The sequence below is a fragment of the Podarcis muralis genome, chromosome 9 (assembly GCF_964188315.1).
Source record: "Podarcis muralis chromosome 9, rPodMur119.hap1.1, whole genome shotgun sequence".
NCBI classification, from domain to species: Eukaryota; Metazoa; Chordata; class Lepidosauria; order Squamata; family Lacertidae; genus Podarcis; species Podarcis muralis.
In genome coordinates this window covers 3,835,439-3,850,521 of record NC_135663.1, presented here as the reverse complement: position 1 = coordinate 3,850,521, position 15,083 = coordinate 3,835,439, and the positions used below count along the sequence as shown (strand labels likewise).

The 15,083-nt window shown below is 49.5% G+C and overlaps 1 protein-coding gene and 1 long non-coding RNA gene across 4 annotated transcripts in view; one reads left to right on the top strand and one right to left on the bottom strand.

The window, feature by feature from the left end:
- Window positions 1-7,321, bottom strand: part of LOC114604319 (transcription factor COE1-like) — a 97,451-nt gene extending 90,130 nt beyond the window's left edge. Inside the window, exons 1-2 of one of the 3 annotated variants that reach the window (XM_028744352.2) lie at window positions 6,933-7,321; window positions 5,601-5,722 (exon numbers count right to left, since the gene is read on the bottom strand). In XM_028744352.2, coding sequence (XP_028600185.2) covers window positions 5,601-5,722; window positions 6,933-7,283 — 473 coding nt within the window. In that variant the 5' untranslated portion in view covers window positions 7,284-7,321. The remainder of the gene's footprint in view (window positions 1-5,600; window positions 5,723-6,932) is intronic. The other 2 variants (XM_028744350.2, XM_028744351.2) reach the window with 2 other exon arrangements.
- Window positions 6,395-12,898, top strand: LOC144328830 (uncharacterized). The gene is made up of 2 exons (XR_013394116.1): window positions 6,395-6,748; window positions 9,224-12,898. It is a non-coding gene; the product is annotated as an uncharacterized LOC144328830 (long non-coding RNA).
- The last annotated feature ends 2,185 nt before the right edge of the window (window positions 12,899-15,083 follow it).

Here is a 15,083-nt window from a genome sequence, read left to right as displayed (position 1 = left end):
AATAGTGGAAGAATTCTGATCACCGAAGAATTGATGATTTTGAATTCTGGTGCTGGAGGAGACTCTTGAGAGTCCCATGGACTGCAAGAAGATCAAACTTATCCGTTCTGAAGGAAATCAGCCCTGAGTGCTCACTGGAAGGACAGATCCTGAAGCTGAGGCTCCAAGACTTTGGCCACCTCATGAGAAGAGAAGACTCCCTGGAAAAGACCCTGATGTTGGGAAAGATGGAGGGCACAAGGAGAAGGGGACGACGGAGGATGAGATGGTGGGACAGTGTTCTCCAAGCTACCAGCATGAGGGAGGCAGTGGAAGACAGGAGGGCCTGGCGTGCTCTGGTCCATGGGGTCACGAAGAGTCGGACACGACTAAACCACTAAACAACAACAACTGCAATAGTGGGAGCCTTCAGATCTGTCGCCAAGGGCAGCCCTGCAGAAAGCAGGGCTGCAGTAATCTGATCCTGCAAACTGAACAGTCGCGATCGAAAATCCATGAGAGGTTTTCAACAAATCGATGCCCCTCTCTCTCTGAGCAGAGGGGGTGGGAGCAAAATGTGGGAGCAGGAAAGGAAAATGGTTGGCTATCATTCTCTGGCTACCGGAATGGAGAAGACAGTTCTGGGAGACTCAACGATCAAGACAAGCATCAATTCCGTCACCGGTGGAGGGACTGGAAATTGAGTGTGAACCGATCAAGAGAAGCTCAAGCTCAAGGAAAGGAAAGGTGTTTTACCTCCGACTACGAAGAAAACCGGCAAGAATGATGGCTGAGAGGTTGGAGACGCAGCAGTCCCCTTCCCCCTCTCCCTTCACCTACACAGCTGTTAACTTTTCCCTTTTCTTGCGAGAAATCCTATTCGGAATAAAGGAAAAAAGGGATATGTTGACAGCTATGTTCACCTACCAGCAACTGATATTATTAGCCTCTAAAATATTATTTACCACTAAAAAAACCCCCTTCCAAAACATGTACACCCCCCCCCCTGAAATCTCACCCCCTTCCCCAAGATTTTTGCTCAGCTGATCAGCAGGGAGGATGTTTTCTCCAGAGGAAGGTTACAGAGTTCAGACCTGCACATTCAATCCAGGTTGAGATCTGCAGGTGAAGGAGAGGGATGGGAAGAGATTTGTCCATCCTGACATCTGGCCACATCTGCTGCCCAAGGTAAACAGGGTGCGAGCGTTGCCTTTGGCTGGATCCTGTGGTCAGCCTCTTTATCCCCACATACATTTTTTTACAAAGCTGCCTTCTCTGTTTTGCACGCGGTAAGGCCTATTTGCCCATAATTTCGGAAACGCTTGGAAAGTCTCAGAAACCGCCACTTGCCAGAAGGTAACAGCCACCATCCACTGTGCTATTAAGTCAAAATATTGCGACTTGGGCCACTTTAGGCTGGATGTGCTTGAACCGCCTGTGCAAATATTCCTGACATCGTCCCCTCCCTTGCAGCCCAGATTACCCGAGGTGCTTAATGAAAATCTGATTCATTTGCATCCGGCACGATTCTGCAGCTGAACACAAACTTTTCCCCAGGTGGGCTGAATTCTCTCTGCTTTCAACGTGCAAGCCGACTCCTGCACGACTCAGACTGGTTTCTTTTTTAAACAACTCCCCCCCACCACAAAAGGACATACTGGTGTCTATGATGAAGCCCTTCTTCCCACTGATTTACAGACTATTAGTTCTGAATGTGCTTTTTAAACCAACGAGATTTGTTCAAGCAGGTAGGTTCAGGACTACGGTGCAATTGACTTAACTGATCAGGCTGATGGCATCTGTTGCTGGCTGCGTGCATGAGACTGGATACTGCAGCAGAACAGGCTGGCCAATGCCTGCTTGTCTGGGAAGAATTCAACTCAGTGCTTACAGCAGTGCAAAGCTTCCCACCCCACTATGCCATCCCCAAAGAAGAACGTAAGAAGAGCCTGCTGGATCACACCAACGACCCATCTAGCACAGCATCCTGTTCTCACAGTGGCCAAACAGATGCATGTGGGAAACCTGAAATCAGAATTCGAACACAAGAGCCCTCTCCCCTCCTGCAGTTTCCAGCCACTGAGATTCAAAAGCATTATTGCCTCCAGGTGTGGAGGCAGAGCGTAACCATTGTGCCTACTAGCCATCAATAGCCCTCTCTTCCTCCATGAATTTGTCTAATCCTCTTTGAAAGCCTTCTGGGTTGGTGGCCATCACTGTGGCAGGGAGTTCCATAGTTTAACTGTTTCAAGAAGTATAGGGGAACCCCCTGAATAAACTTGGCTGGGGTGGGGGTGGGGAGGCAGGGATAACGTTCCATTGCCCACAGAGAAATACTTGCTCTGACAGAGCATTCATTTCGGCACTGCTCTGAGCACAACCCTTCGCTTATTTTAGGCTGTGCATCCCTTATGAGTTTTTGAAACACTAAGCAGAATATAAATGCTTCCAAATAAACAAAAATATAAATTAACTCATGGCAAAGTTTGCCAAACGAAGGTAAGGGCGGTGAACTCTTGAAACGGCAGCTTTCAGAATTTCTCTTGAACGAAGATTCAGAATCAGGAGGCATTATGAAGAATCAGCGCTGAAAATTAGGAGAAAACGCAAACCACCTGACGCCAGAACAAGATAAGTCAAGACAACAGGAGTGGCAGGAGCCTCTGAGCCCCTGGCAAATACATTCCATGTCTTGCTTTACAGATTTGACACAGTCAGACGAAACATGCTCTGACTTCTGGCATCTGGGCCCTAGGAATGGCAGTGAGTTTACTGCCTGTTTGCATACGTTCTATATATTTTGATGTTATATAAATCTCAGCTAATGCTGGGGTCCGGCATAGATGAACACAAACACAGAAAATGAAGGGGGTAGAGAGGGGTGGGACAGGTAGATGAGATCAGCCCTCGCCCACCAGGCGCCCTCCAAATATTTCTGGACTATAACTCCCATCAGCCTCAGCCAGCGTTGGGAACTGTAGTCCAAAACATCAGGAGGGTGCCAGGCTGGTAAATAAACTATTACGCTAAGTGTGGTTTATTCCTTTGGAAGAAGATGAGGGCAGAACGGAGGGGTGAGGATAGGACTGGGAAGGATGCAACAGGAAAAACAGTTGCATGGAATAGGCAGGGCTGCAAGCAAGATACAATATCTCAATGTAGTTTACGGTTAAAAAAAGAAAGTGTTTCTCATTCTTTCCTGGAGATTGCCACAAAACAACAACAACATCAACAAATCTAGTGCAAATTCTTTCTGGGTGAAATCAGCCTGGATGGTCCATGCAAAAACAAGGGGAACGTTCTCTGTCTTTTTTAAAAAAATGCTGATCCTTACTCTATCAAGGGATCTTGTCTGCATCTCGCACACTGCCTTTCCTCGGATATTCCAGTTTTGCTTAACCATTTGAGGTGACCTGCTCAGTCCAGGGAGATAATGGAGAAATGCAATATCTTGTTAGGGGCCCCCCGGATAAAGGGAGGTGAACACACTCCTTGACTTGATAAAGCTTCGCTGCCTCTTCTTATGTCTAATTATCGTATCAGGTTATCATCTCTTCTTGGGTCATTAGGAAAAAAGCCCACTCACAAATCTCATCCAGACTCAGCTAATTACGATGATTTTTAGCTGCGCGAAATCCCACGGCAAGACCTAATTTGACACAGATCCAAACCCTTACTTCTCGCAAGCTACTACAAAGCTGCCTACGTCTCTGTTTGGGGCATTCTACCAAAAAACCCCAAAAAATACCCCAAACAGGATGGAAGGCCGGAGGGCTGGACTCAACGACGGAGAAACTGAGGCAGCAAACCAGTCACTTTCCGCCAGCTTCTAGCCTTCACACGGTGTTCCGGGGAGAATAAAAAACGGTGATAAAATTATAAAGTACAACTGGGCATGATCCACCAGAAGGTTCTGCTCCCCTTGCTTGTTCCAGAGAACATCTGGGTGGATTGTGCCTTTTCACACTGAAAACAGAGGAATGATCAACATTAAGGACTCAAGCCAGCTAGCACAAAATTATTTCTCCAGAGCTCTCCCGGTCTTTCCCAGATGCCGCCTGAAATCCTTTCAGCAGAGATGCCCACGTTTGTACCTTCTGCATTCCAAGCATGTGCTCCGCCACTAAAATATTCAACATTTATTTGGGGACCTGGGGTGCACTAGGGACCATGCAGGCCCAGCACAGCTGCACAGGCCTTTCAAAGCCTGCGGCATTAGCATTTCCAGAGACACAAATAAATCTACAAAGTGCGCCGCAAAACCCTTTACTAGGGCACAACTCTCAGATCATCTAGCCAAAGAAGGTGACTTGGGTCAGCGATGCACGGGACCCAGCTAGTAGGTTTGCAAACTCCAGGAGACAACAGGCTGACAACAATAAATTCAGTTGCAAATTGCAGGTGAATGATATACAGGAGAAATGAGGGGGGTGAGTTGTATCCCTGCTACATGGTTAGTTATGCAACCTAACCCTTGCTTCCTTTGTTTAAGCAACCTCAAGTAAATGTCAAGCAAGATCAGATGTCAAAGGTCAGGGAACATTTGAGATCGATAGAAAATCAATTCAAATCAAAAAGAAGCAAACTCCCGGAGCCACTGAGCCCAGGGAGAAATGATTCATACATCCCAGCTTATCGACCAACAGGAATAATTGTAAAAGATAGAAAGGAATGGTGGGGGCGAGAGAGGAGTTTGCGATGTGGAGCAATTTTGTACGAGAGCACCAAATTAAAGCATACTTGGGGGGAGGAGAGAGGAATAATAAAATTAGACCCACAGTTGTTGTTGTTTTTTTTAAAAAAAACAGCAACAACCCACTAATGTCTGTTTAAGAAATTTGCAAGCAGAATTGCGAACTTGCATCCTTGGCATCAGTCTAACTTTCTTCCAACGCTGTTTTGCTTTTCCAACCCAAACTGTTAACTTCAGAAACACTTTCCAACAGCTTGACAACAAGAAATATAAAATCAGGGTGTGTGTGTGTGTGTGTGTGTGTATTCATATAAATGTTATCTGACACCTCCCGTCAGTTCCAACCTAAACTGTTTTTGATTCTGCTGAAAAATCCATCTGAAAAGAGTTATATCCATGAAAGTTCCAATGAGTTATAGCGAAACTTTAAGAGCAACAACGAAGGTGAAATCAAGGTACCTGTCTTTCTTCCTCTCTTACTTAGAATTAGGGTTGGTGTTTTACCGGGAGATTTAGCAGGGGAAGTGATGGAGGCCTTACACCCTCCCGAAAACTAAATAATTGCAATTGCAATTCTGAAATTCCCCCTTCCTTTAAGCAGCCCCCGCCCAAGACGTAGCGAATAAATCAACGACACGCTTTGCCCGTCAAACAGGAGAACTGGAATAACATGCGCCAGTCATCGGAGTCATCGGAAGAAAAAAATAAAGAAGAATGAACACCTTTCCCGTCCAAAACTCCTTGCCTCGACTTCTGCAGGAGAACCCAGTAAATTCTTGGCAAATTTCAAAACAGACAGGTATTGGGGATGGGGGAGAGAGAGAGAAAACTATTGAAAGAAGGAGTTTGGGGGAGTTTCTTCCTCTCTCTCTCTTTTTTTTTGGGGGGGGGGGGTAAGAATTTGCTGCAAGCCTTCTTCAGGCCCTACCTTTGAGCTGCGGTGTTGGCGTCCAGAATGCCAGTCCCATGCATCCAAGACCTCACAGCTGACAGCCCACCACCGGTCAAAGGCTCTTCCTTCATGGTCAGCCCACCTCTGGGGAGACCCTCCTGGATGGAGAACATCAAAACAGCCTTTTAAGGGTCCTAGGTGTGCACGGCAGGGGGCGCGGAGTGGGTGGGGAACAGGTCTTCTCGCCAAAACAATCCCAACCCCCCAACCCCCAGTCAGGGAGGGCTTCCACCGAAGAAAGTTTGGGGCTCCTCTGCCTGTTTTCTTTTTTGGAAATTCCTCCCAAGCTTGGGGCGGGGTGGGGGGCAAACCCCTAGAATCCCCCTTAAAGCAAACCAGAAAGAGGGGATCTCTTCAGAAAACCAAAATCCAGCGGCTTCCAAGGTGGATTCAGGGAGAGAGTTTCCCTACTCAGCCACCTGCTCCTGAGCAGCTAGCAAAACCACGAGGTGTTGGGGTGACAATCCAAAGGCGGAGTATTTTGGACCGGTTTGTTTGTTTCCAAGTGACTGGGGAGGGTGGTTCTTGTTGGGCGGGGGGTGGGACTGACTGTGTGTAAAGGGGGGGGAGAGAACAGCAGCCAAGCAGCTGGGAGGGGAGGGTTGTGCAGGAGGGGGGGGGGAGAGAGAAAGGGATGGAGGGAATCAGAGCAGAGGAGGAGAGCCAGGGAGAGAAGCCCCGGTGGGAGAGGGGGAGGGGGAGGAGGAGGTGGCGAAAGGGGGGAGGAGGAGGGGGGAAGAGGGGGCTGGAAGGAGGGATGAGAAAGAGAGAGAGAGAGAGGCAGAGGAAGAAAGGAGTGGCTGGAGGGATGGAGAGAGAGAGCGGGGTCAGGGCAACCGGAGGAGGCGCAGAGAGGACCAGAGCAAAGGAGAGAGAGAGAGAGAGAGAGAGAATAGAGGGATGGAGGCAGGATGCCGAGGAGGTGAGGAGGCGGAGGGAGGGATGGAGAGGGCAGGGCGCCGGATGGATGGATGGGTGGTCGGGCGGGGAGGAGTTCAGAGGCCGGACGAGCGCCCGGCGGGCCGGATCAAGAGCAGACGCCAAGAAGTGATGGAGAGAGGGGACAGGACGGGCGGCCCGTCCCGGGATGCGCAGAAAGTTCAGGGGCGCACCGGGGGAGGGAGGTGAGTGGGGGAGCGGTGCGCGCTCCGGATCAGGGCGCTTGGGGACCCAGGATGGGGGTGGCGTGGGGGAAGAGACAGTGAGCGGCGTTTTTTTGGGTATGGAGGACAGTTGGCACTTTCTGGGGCGCCCCTTCTGGAGAGAGCCCTCCACCCCCCAGGACTGGAGCCCCCCGAGGGGCTTTACCGAGGGCGCAGGCGGGTGGGAGCGCGGGCCGCCGCCACTGCCGCCTGAGGAGCCCCCATTCGCGGGCAGCAGCAGCAGGAGGAGCCTCCGGCGAGGGTCCCCGGAGAGCAGCCCAGCGGCGGCGGCGGCTGGAGCAGCGGCTGCTCTCGCGCGCCTCCTGCGCCTCCTCCTGCGCCGGCCGGCCTGGGCTCCCGCCTCGTCGCCCTCGTCGTCGTCCTCGCCGTCCGGCAGCAGCACCATCAGCACGGCCAGCCAGTGCGGCGCGGGGCCGGCGGACGGGGACTCCAGCCGCAGGGGGACGACGGGGCTGCCTCCTCCTCCGCCGCCTCCGGCCGGGCCGAGCCGGGCCATGCCGCCTCCCTCCGCCTCCCCAGGGAGGGAGGAAGAGGAGGAGGAGGGGAGGGGGCTGGAGCCACCGGGCCGGGCAGGCTGACATCATCCGGGGAGGAGCGGACTCCGGGGGGACGGACGGACGGAGGGGGAGGAGGAGGAGGCGGCGGAGGAGGACGACGATGGCCGCGGGCGGGGGGCGCGCGGGGGACGAGGACGGGGAGCAGCCTCCCCCCATCTGAGAGTGGCCCCCAAGATCGACCCCCCAGCGCGCGCCCCGAAATCCTCTGCAGGGCGCACTGCCTCCGGGAACACCCGCCTGTGTGTCCCCCCTCCCCAGAAATAAATGCATCTCTCTATACCCCACAGATCTCACCCCAGCCGCTACCGCCCAAAAAAACCCAGGGGAGCAGCCTCCCAAGTAGCCCCTAAGATCAAGTCCCCAGCGAACCCCCGAAATCCTCTGCAAGGGCGCGCTGCCTCCGGGACCTCTCCATATGTCGGCCCCACTATAAAAGTAGATGTGCCTCTCTCAACCCCACGGATTTCACCCCCCTCAAAAACATGTGGAAAGTGGGAAAACCCTCTCTGGCCCCAGATTTTCTCTCCCCCACGGCAGGCGTTTGGATACCTGCTCCCCAAAACGTTCTCAGGATTGTCTCCTTGTGCAAAAGAGGAGTTTTTTTGGTCCCCACGTCAAGGTCCTGAGAGCAGATTCTCTCATCTGTACACCAGCCCTGTAGAGGAGTCTTTGGACCAGGATTGAACCAGCGCCACAAGTGCGTCACTCTAAGTCGCCCCCTGCCCTGAGCTCTCTTCCGCATGCTCCTCCACCCACTCACTCTGGGGTACCAATTTGAATAAAATAGGGGGGGGCAGGTAAGTCCTTTGGGGGACACCTGGCTTGAGAGCAGTACATGTGAAAAGGATCTAGGAGTCTTGGTTGACCACAAACTTGACATGAGCCAACAGTGTGACGCGGCAGCTAAAAAAGCCAATGCAATTCTGGGCTGCATCAATAGGAGTATAGCATCTAGATCAAGGGAAGTAATAGTGCCACTGTATTCTGCTCTGGTCAGACCTCACCTGGAGTACTGTGTCCAGTTCTGGGCACCACAGTTCAAGAAGGACACTGACAAACTGGAACGTGTCCAGAGGAAGGCAACCAAAATGGTCAAACGCCTGGAAACGATGCCTTATGAGGAACGGCTAAGGGAGCTGGGCATGTTTAGCCTGGAGAAGAGGAGGTTAAGGGGTGATATGATAGCCATGTTCAAATATATAAAAGGATGTCACATAGAGGAGGGAGAAAGGTTGTTTTTTGCTGCTCCAGAGAAGCGGACACGGAGCAATGGATCCAAACTACAAGAAAGAAGATTCCACCTAAACATTAGGAAGAACTTCCTGACAGTAAGAGCTGTTCGACAGTGGAATTGGCTGCCAAGGAGTGTGGTGGAGTCTCCTTCTTTGGAGGTCTTTAAGCAGAGGCTTGACAACCTTATGTCAGGAGTGCTCTGATGGTGTTTCCTGCTTGGCAGGGGGTTGGACTCGATGGCCCTTGTGCTCTCTTCCAACTCTATGATTCTATGATTCCTGACCTGTATAATCTGTCACAGGATGTGGCTCACACACACCATTTGAATGGCAATGCCCAGCAACTTTGGGGAGGGGCTGGTCCCCTCATATATTTTATTGGGGGTGTGTGTGAAGGGAACTCGGCCCCTAGGAGTTGTCTGCTATGCACCCAACCAGGAACAGGCCCCAAAAGCCCTGCAAATAGGCTTTGCTGCAACCAGATTCTGCATTCCACCCTGACCTGTTTAATGCAACCCCATCGAACCTGCATGTTGGTGTTCACAAGTGACGTCGGGGCACCTTTTGGCATGGAGTTATGTGTGAATGTGGTTGAAGTGGGACATGAAAGCTGATGGCACCTGCTTTTTTAATTATTATTATTCCAGGAAGCGCCTAACCTGGGAAAAGCAACAAGACTGAATTGAGGGAAAGTAGACTTTTCGCTCCTCTGGAAATCACTTTGCATTCAGCACAGCCCGCCAGGAAGTTCTCCTGCTCACAGGCGCATTGGGGAAGAACGAAAACTTACAGGCGGAGTCCAGTAGCTTGGATGGGCAGCAGGAGTAACGGCATATTTTGTTTTCATTTATTTATTTCTTAGTACCTTTATATCCCACCTTTCCCGCAAGGAAATCGAGGCTGCGTACATAAATTCTCCGCACTCCATTTTATCTTTGCAACAGCGCTGGGAGGGTAGGCAAGGCTAGGCTGAGAGAGAGAAACTGGCCCGAGATCACCTGGTGAGCTTCATGGCTGATTGGGGACTAGATTAGGGTTACCGGACATCCCTGTTTCCCGGGGACAGTTCTCTGATTTGTGAATAAGTCCCCAGACAAATTCCATCCCCGGAATGTCCCTGGATTTCATTTGATGTCCCCGGGAAACTCAGCAGCAGCAGTCTCAGCAACCTGAAGCAGTTGGCTCTGGCTGGCTTCAGGAGCTGCTGGGAAGTCCCCACATGATGGTGGTGCAGGGGCTCTCAGATGCAGCTTCCGGGCTGCCACCACCTTCCCTGACCCCAGCAACTAAGCTGTGAAGGGAGGCTTCATGCTGCCTATCGGAGCAGCCTCCGTGCAAGCAGGAGCAGGGCGGGGATCTCTCCCTTCCCAGCTGAGGGATCCCTGCCCCCTCCTGCTTGCATGCAAGTGGGAATGGGATTGGGGATGCTCCGATGGCCTCGCCACCGCTGCTCTTGGCCCTCCTTGTTGGAGCCTTGTCGGTAAAACAGGGATTTGTTTGTTCTCTGAAAAAGTCCCTATACGGTCTCAAGCAAAGTGCATGATGCTGGCACTCTAGACTCACTGAAGTGTTGTTTTCTCTAGGTTTTCAGCAAGGTAAAGCTGATCCAGGTGTGTTTGTCAAAAGAAGCTGTATTGCTTATTTTATGTTGATGATATTCTTTTCTTTTGGAAGGATGTCAAAATGTACAATAGCGCCCTAGCTCAACTGAAGGAACACTTTGACGTGAAAGACCTTGGTGAGGTAACCAGCTATCTATTTCTGGAAATAGAGAGAGACCAAGATGGTAGTATTTTAGTACACCAGTCACAGAAAATTGCTGATGTGTTAACCAAACTAAACCTGATAGATGCTAACCCTGTAGACACACCAATGACAACAGGTTATCAGGTAGATGATACTGAAGAAGCATTTTCTGACACTACACTGTACAGAAGTGTGCTAGGCAAACTAAACTTCATTGCCAGATGTTCAAGACCTGACTTTGCAGTTAGCACGAATTTGCCAAGCAGACATGTCAACAATCCTACTGTTCAGGATTGGAAAGCTCTGAAATGCATAGCACGTTATTTGAAAGGCACTGTGCACTACAGACTGAGATTTAACAATCAGAAGTCTGGAGGTCTTGAGATATTTGCTGATGTGAGTTTTGGAAGTGACACTACAGACAGGAAAAGCACGACTGGAGGTAGAAGCCTCGGAGGAAGGGGAAACATGGCGGTTGAGGTCAAGGCGACGGCCGCTCTGCCACCACCATCGCTGCAGCATCAACGTCCCGAATGTGTAGTATGTTTGTTTGTTTGTTTAAAGTGTCCCCGGATTCATTGAAAAAAATCTGGTAACCTTAGACTAGATCCCTTGTCTCCCAGGCCCTAGACTGAGACACCAACCATTACCCCACACTAGTTCCTTCTTCACCTCTTCAGTCCTGACACAGAATTGCGGAAAAGACCTCAGAGCTCATCTAGTCCAACCCCGTTCATTGCAGAATCTGCAGTGTGATTTGCAGCAGCGGCATCCTTGGCAGATGGATGCCCAGCCTTTGCGTCAAAAGCAGGTGACATTCTGCATATGGGAGGTGAAGCCTGTGGTGTAGTGGTTGGCGGGTTGGACCAAGACCCGGGAGACCGGGGTTCGAATCCCCACTAGGTGACATTGGGTTAGCATCTGTCTCTCAACCTAGTCTTCCCCGTAGGGTTGTTGTGAAGATAAAATGGGGGAGATTATGTATGCCAGAATGGGCTCTTTGGAAAGGTGAGCTGTAAGGGAATAGAATAAAATGATGTACATATGAACAGCCCTGCAGGATCCAGCCAGTGGCCCATCTAGTCCAGGATCCTCTTCTCACAGTGGTCAAGTAAATGCCCTAATGGAAGCAGGTTTCGAACACAAGATCCCTCTCCTGTCTTGCAGTTTCCAGCAACAGCAATCAGAAGCATCGCTGCCTCTGCCAGTGGAGGCAGAGAGTGAAGATTAGCGCTCACACAAACATTTACTTCGGTATCCAAAGATAGTTTCGCACAATCATAGAATTGTACACTTGGAAGGGGACCATACGGGCCATCTGAAACAACGCAGGAATCTTTAGGCTTGAACCTAAAACCCTGAGACTGAGAGTCTCAACTCGCTTGTGGGAACAGCTCAGAGGCCGTGAAAGAAGGAAGGTCAACAACCGGAAGAATTAGAGGAACCACTGGAAATGACCATGAAAAGCAGTAGAGATGGGAGATGATTAGAACCCTCCGAACTTGAAGCATAGGAAGTCCTATTAAAAATTAAAAATTTGGCGGAATATTTGGATTATTAGATACCGTATTTTTTGCCCTATAAGACGCACCAGACCATAAGACGCACGTAGTTTTTGGAGGAGGAAAACAAGAAAAATGTTTTTTTTCGATCCCTCTTGCTGTTCTGGCTTCTGGGATAGCTGTGCAGCCTGCATTCGCTCCATAAGACACACACACATTTCCCCTTACTTTTTAGGAGGGAAAAGGTGTGTCTTATAGAGCGAAAAATACGGTATGTATATGTATAATTTGGAATAGTTATTGTGATTTGATTGGTTAGTGGAAAATTTAATAAAAATGATTTTTTTAAAAAGAGAGAGAGAGAGTGATTGAGAGTCTCATGTTCTCTACCGACTAAGCCAGCCTTTCTCAACCTGTGGGTCCCCAGATGTTGTTGGTCTACAACTCCCATCACCCCTAGCTAGCAAGGCCAGAGCTCAGGGATGATGGGAGTTGTAGTCCAATAACATCTGGGGACCCACAGGTTGAGAACCACTGGACTAAGCCGGTTGCACATCCATGGTTAAACTGTGGAACTCTCTGCCACAAGGGGCAGTGATGGCCTGCAACCTGGATGGCTTTAAAAGAGGATTGGACAAATTCATGGAGGAAGAGAGGGATATTGATGGCTACTAGCCAGGAGGGCTATGGTCTGCCTCCGCAGTTGGGGGCTTGTTGCTGGAAACAATGGCAGGGGATGGGGCTCTTCTGTTCAGATACCGCATGCTGGTTTCCCACAGGCACTGAGAAAAGAGGAAGCTGGACCAACTGGTCCCTTGGCCTGATCCAGCAGCCTGTTGTTATGTTCTTTTTAAAAAAAGTTTTTTATTGACTTTTTCCGCATAACAAATTATTTCATCAATTATATTTCCCCCCATCTCCCCCTCATACCCCTCCCTCCCCCCTACAACTTCGCTCAGTTCCTCTTTCTGATTTATTAACACATATCATTCTCTGCATGTTATAAAAATGTAAAAATCTCTAAATTATCCATCTATTATATTAACAAATAAATTTGTGTCTGTTTATTCAAAACCTGCCAAGGAGTCCAATTCATTTTGTTGTTTCTTTAAGTACTTTGTAAAAGGTTCCCATTCTTCTTTGAAGTCACAGTTGTCCTTGTCTCGCAGTTTGTAAGTCAATTTCGCCAGTTCCGCATAGTCCATCAGTTTCTCTTGCCACAGTTCTTTGGTCGGGGTTTCTTCATTCTTCCATCCTTGTGCTATTAAGACTCTTGCCTCCGTTGTCGTGTACATAAATATGTTCTTCATTTTCCTTGGCAGGTCTTTTCCTGCAATCCCTAACAAAAATGCTTCTGATTTTTTTTACAAATGTTAATTTAAACATTTTCTTCAACTCATTATATATCATTTCCCAATTTTTAAAAATTTCTCTGCAATACCACCGCCTGTTGTTCTGTTCTTAATGCTTTTCAGCAGAGAGCAATTCTGCACATTGTGATGAGCCACCGAAATACAAGATGTCGAGTGATCGTGTGAATACGATCTGTGAGAATGTCGCCTGGAAAGACCACCATCCCACTCTGGGCTTTGGCACAAGTTAACTGTCATTGATGGCTGGTGACTGCTAGCTATTGAGCATGCCACAGCTTCCATGAAAGCTGGGGAGGGGGGTAAGGCAGGTGGATGGGAAACGTGGTCGTATTTTATAGGTGCACAGTGGAAGAACTCTTCCATCTTTTTGCAGCTGGGTGGCAAGAAGCATTCGGGGTGCGGGGACAACGCTTCATGCTGCTGGTCTTGAGGAAACTGGCGTTGCTTTTTAAGAGACTGTCCCAGTTGTGTGGATGCCTGCCTGCTCGCTGTGTACCTTTTAAATAAAGAGATCTTACCAGAAAAAAACCTCAGCAGCCATGGAGTCTCTATGTCCTTCCAAGGGAAGTGGCCCAATCCAAAAAGGTAGCCCCAGAGATGTCCTGCGACTCTCAGGAAGCAGGAAAAGCCACAAACGCCAAGGGCTCTGCAACTCCCTGTACTTGGTACACACACACACACACACACACACACACACACACACACTGCACAATTGCAGTTGCACATGCAATCAAACCCCATCCAGCAGGTTTAAGATATCAAGGACTTCCCTTCTTCTCTTTCCATGGTTCATTTTGCATATCATAAAAGGTAAAGGGACCCCTGACCATTAGGTCCAGTTGCGGACGACTCTGGGGTTGCAGCGCTCATCTCGCTTTATTGGCCGAGGGAGCCGGCGTACAGCTTCTGGGTCATGTGGCCAGCATGACTAAGCCGCTTCTGGCGAACCAGAGCAGCGCACGGAAGTGCCGTTTACCTTCCCACCGGAGCGGTACCTATTTATCTACTTGCACTTTGATGTGCTTTCAAACTGCTAGGTTGGCAGGAGCAGGGACCGAGCAACGGGAGCTCACCCCGTCGCGGGGATTCAAACCGCCGACCTTCTGATCGGCAAATCTTAGGCTCTGTGGTTTAACCCACAGCGCCACCTGCGTCCAACTTAGCATATCATAAACCCCTGCATATTTTACAAAAACTATACCATTCAGTATTCCATTATTGCTTCCATCAAAACTTATTTACACTGTTGAATTTATCTTAACGCTGCCAGCGTTTTCAGCCGTACACAATTATTTCCCATATATTCAATAAACGTTTTCCAGTCTTCTCTAAATGTTGTGTTCTTCTTGTTCTCTTATTCTATATGTTAAGTCCCCAAGCTGCACATATTCTGTCAACTTAAGTTGCCATTCCTTTGTTGGAACCTCGCTCGTTTTCCATTTTTGGGCTAACAAAACAAGGGTGGCATACATAAATAACCTTTTTTGACACCTGGGAATTTCAGTCTGAATTATCCCCAACAGAAAGGACTCTGGGGTTTTTTGGGGAAAGTACTTCTCACCTGGAGCATCATCCTTCTCACCTGGAAGGCAAAAACTTCTCACCTGGAGCATCATCCTGTCTGTTTTATTTTGCTCTTCCAGGCCTGCCCCTCACATTCACCACTTCCCTCTCCCAGCCCTGGATGTCTCCCTCCCTCATTCCCAAGATCTCTGTGTGAGTATCAAAGACTCCTTTGCTAAGCAGCTCCCAGTTCCATCCCAGCTACCAGGCAGCACAGGGCAAATTTTCACAGGGAGTCCTGGATGCAAAATACAGCGCTGGGTTCAGAATGTAGCTCCCTGGTAATCTCAGATGCCACCGAAAAGTAAAACGCAAAGCGAGTC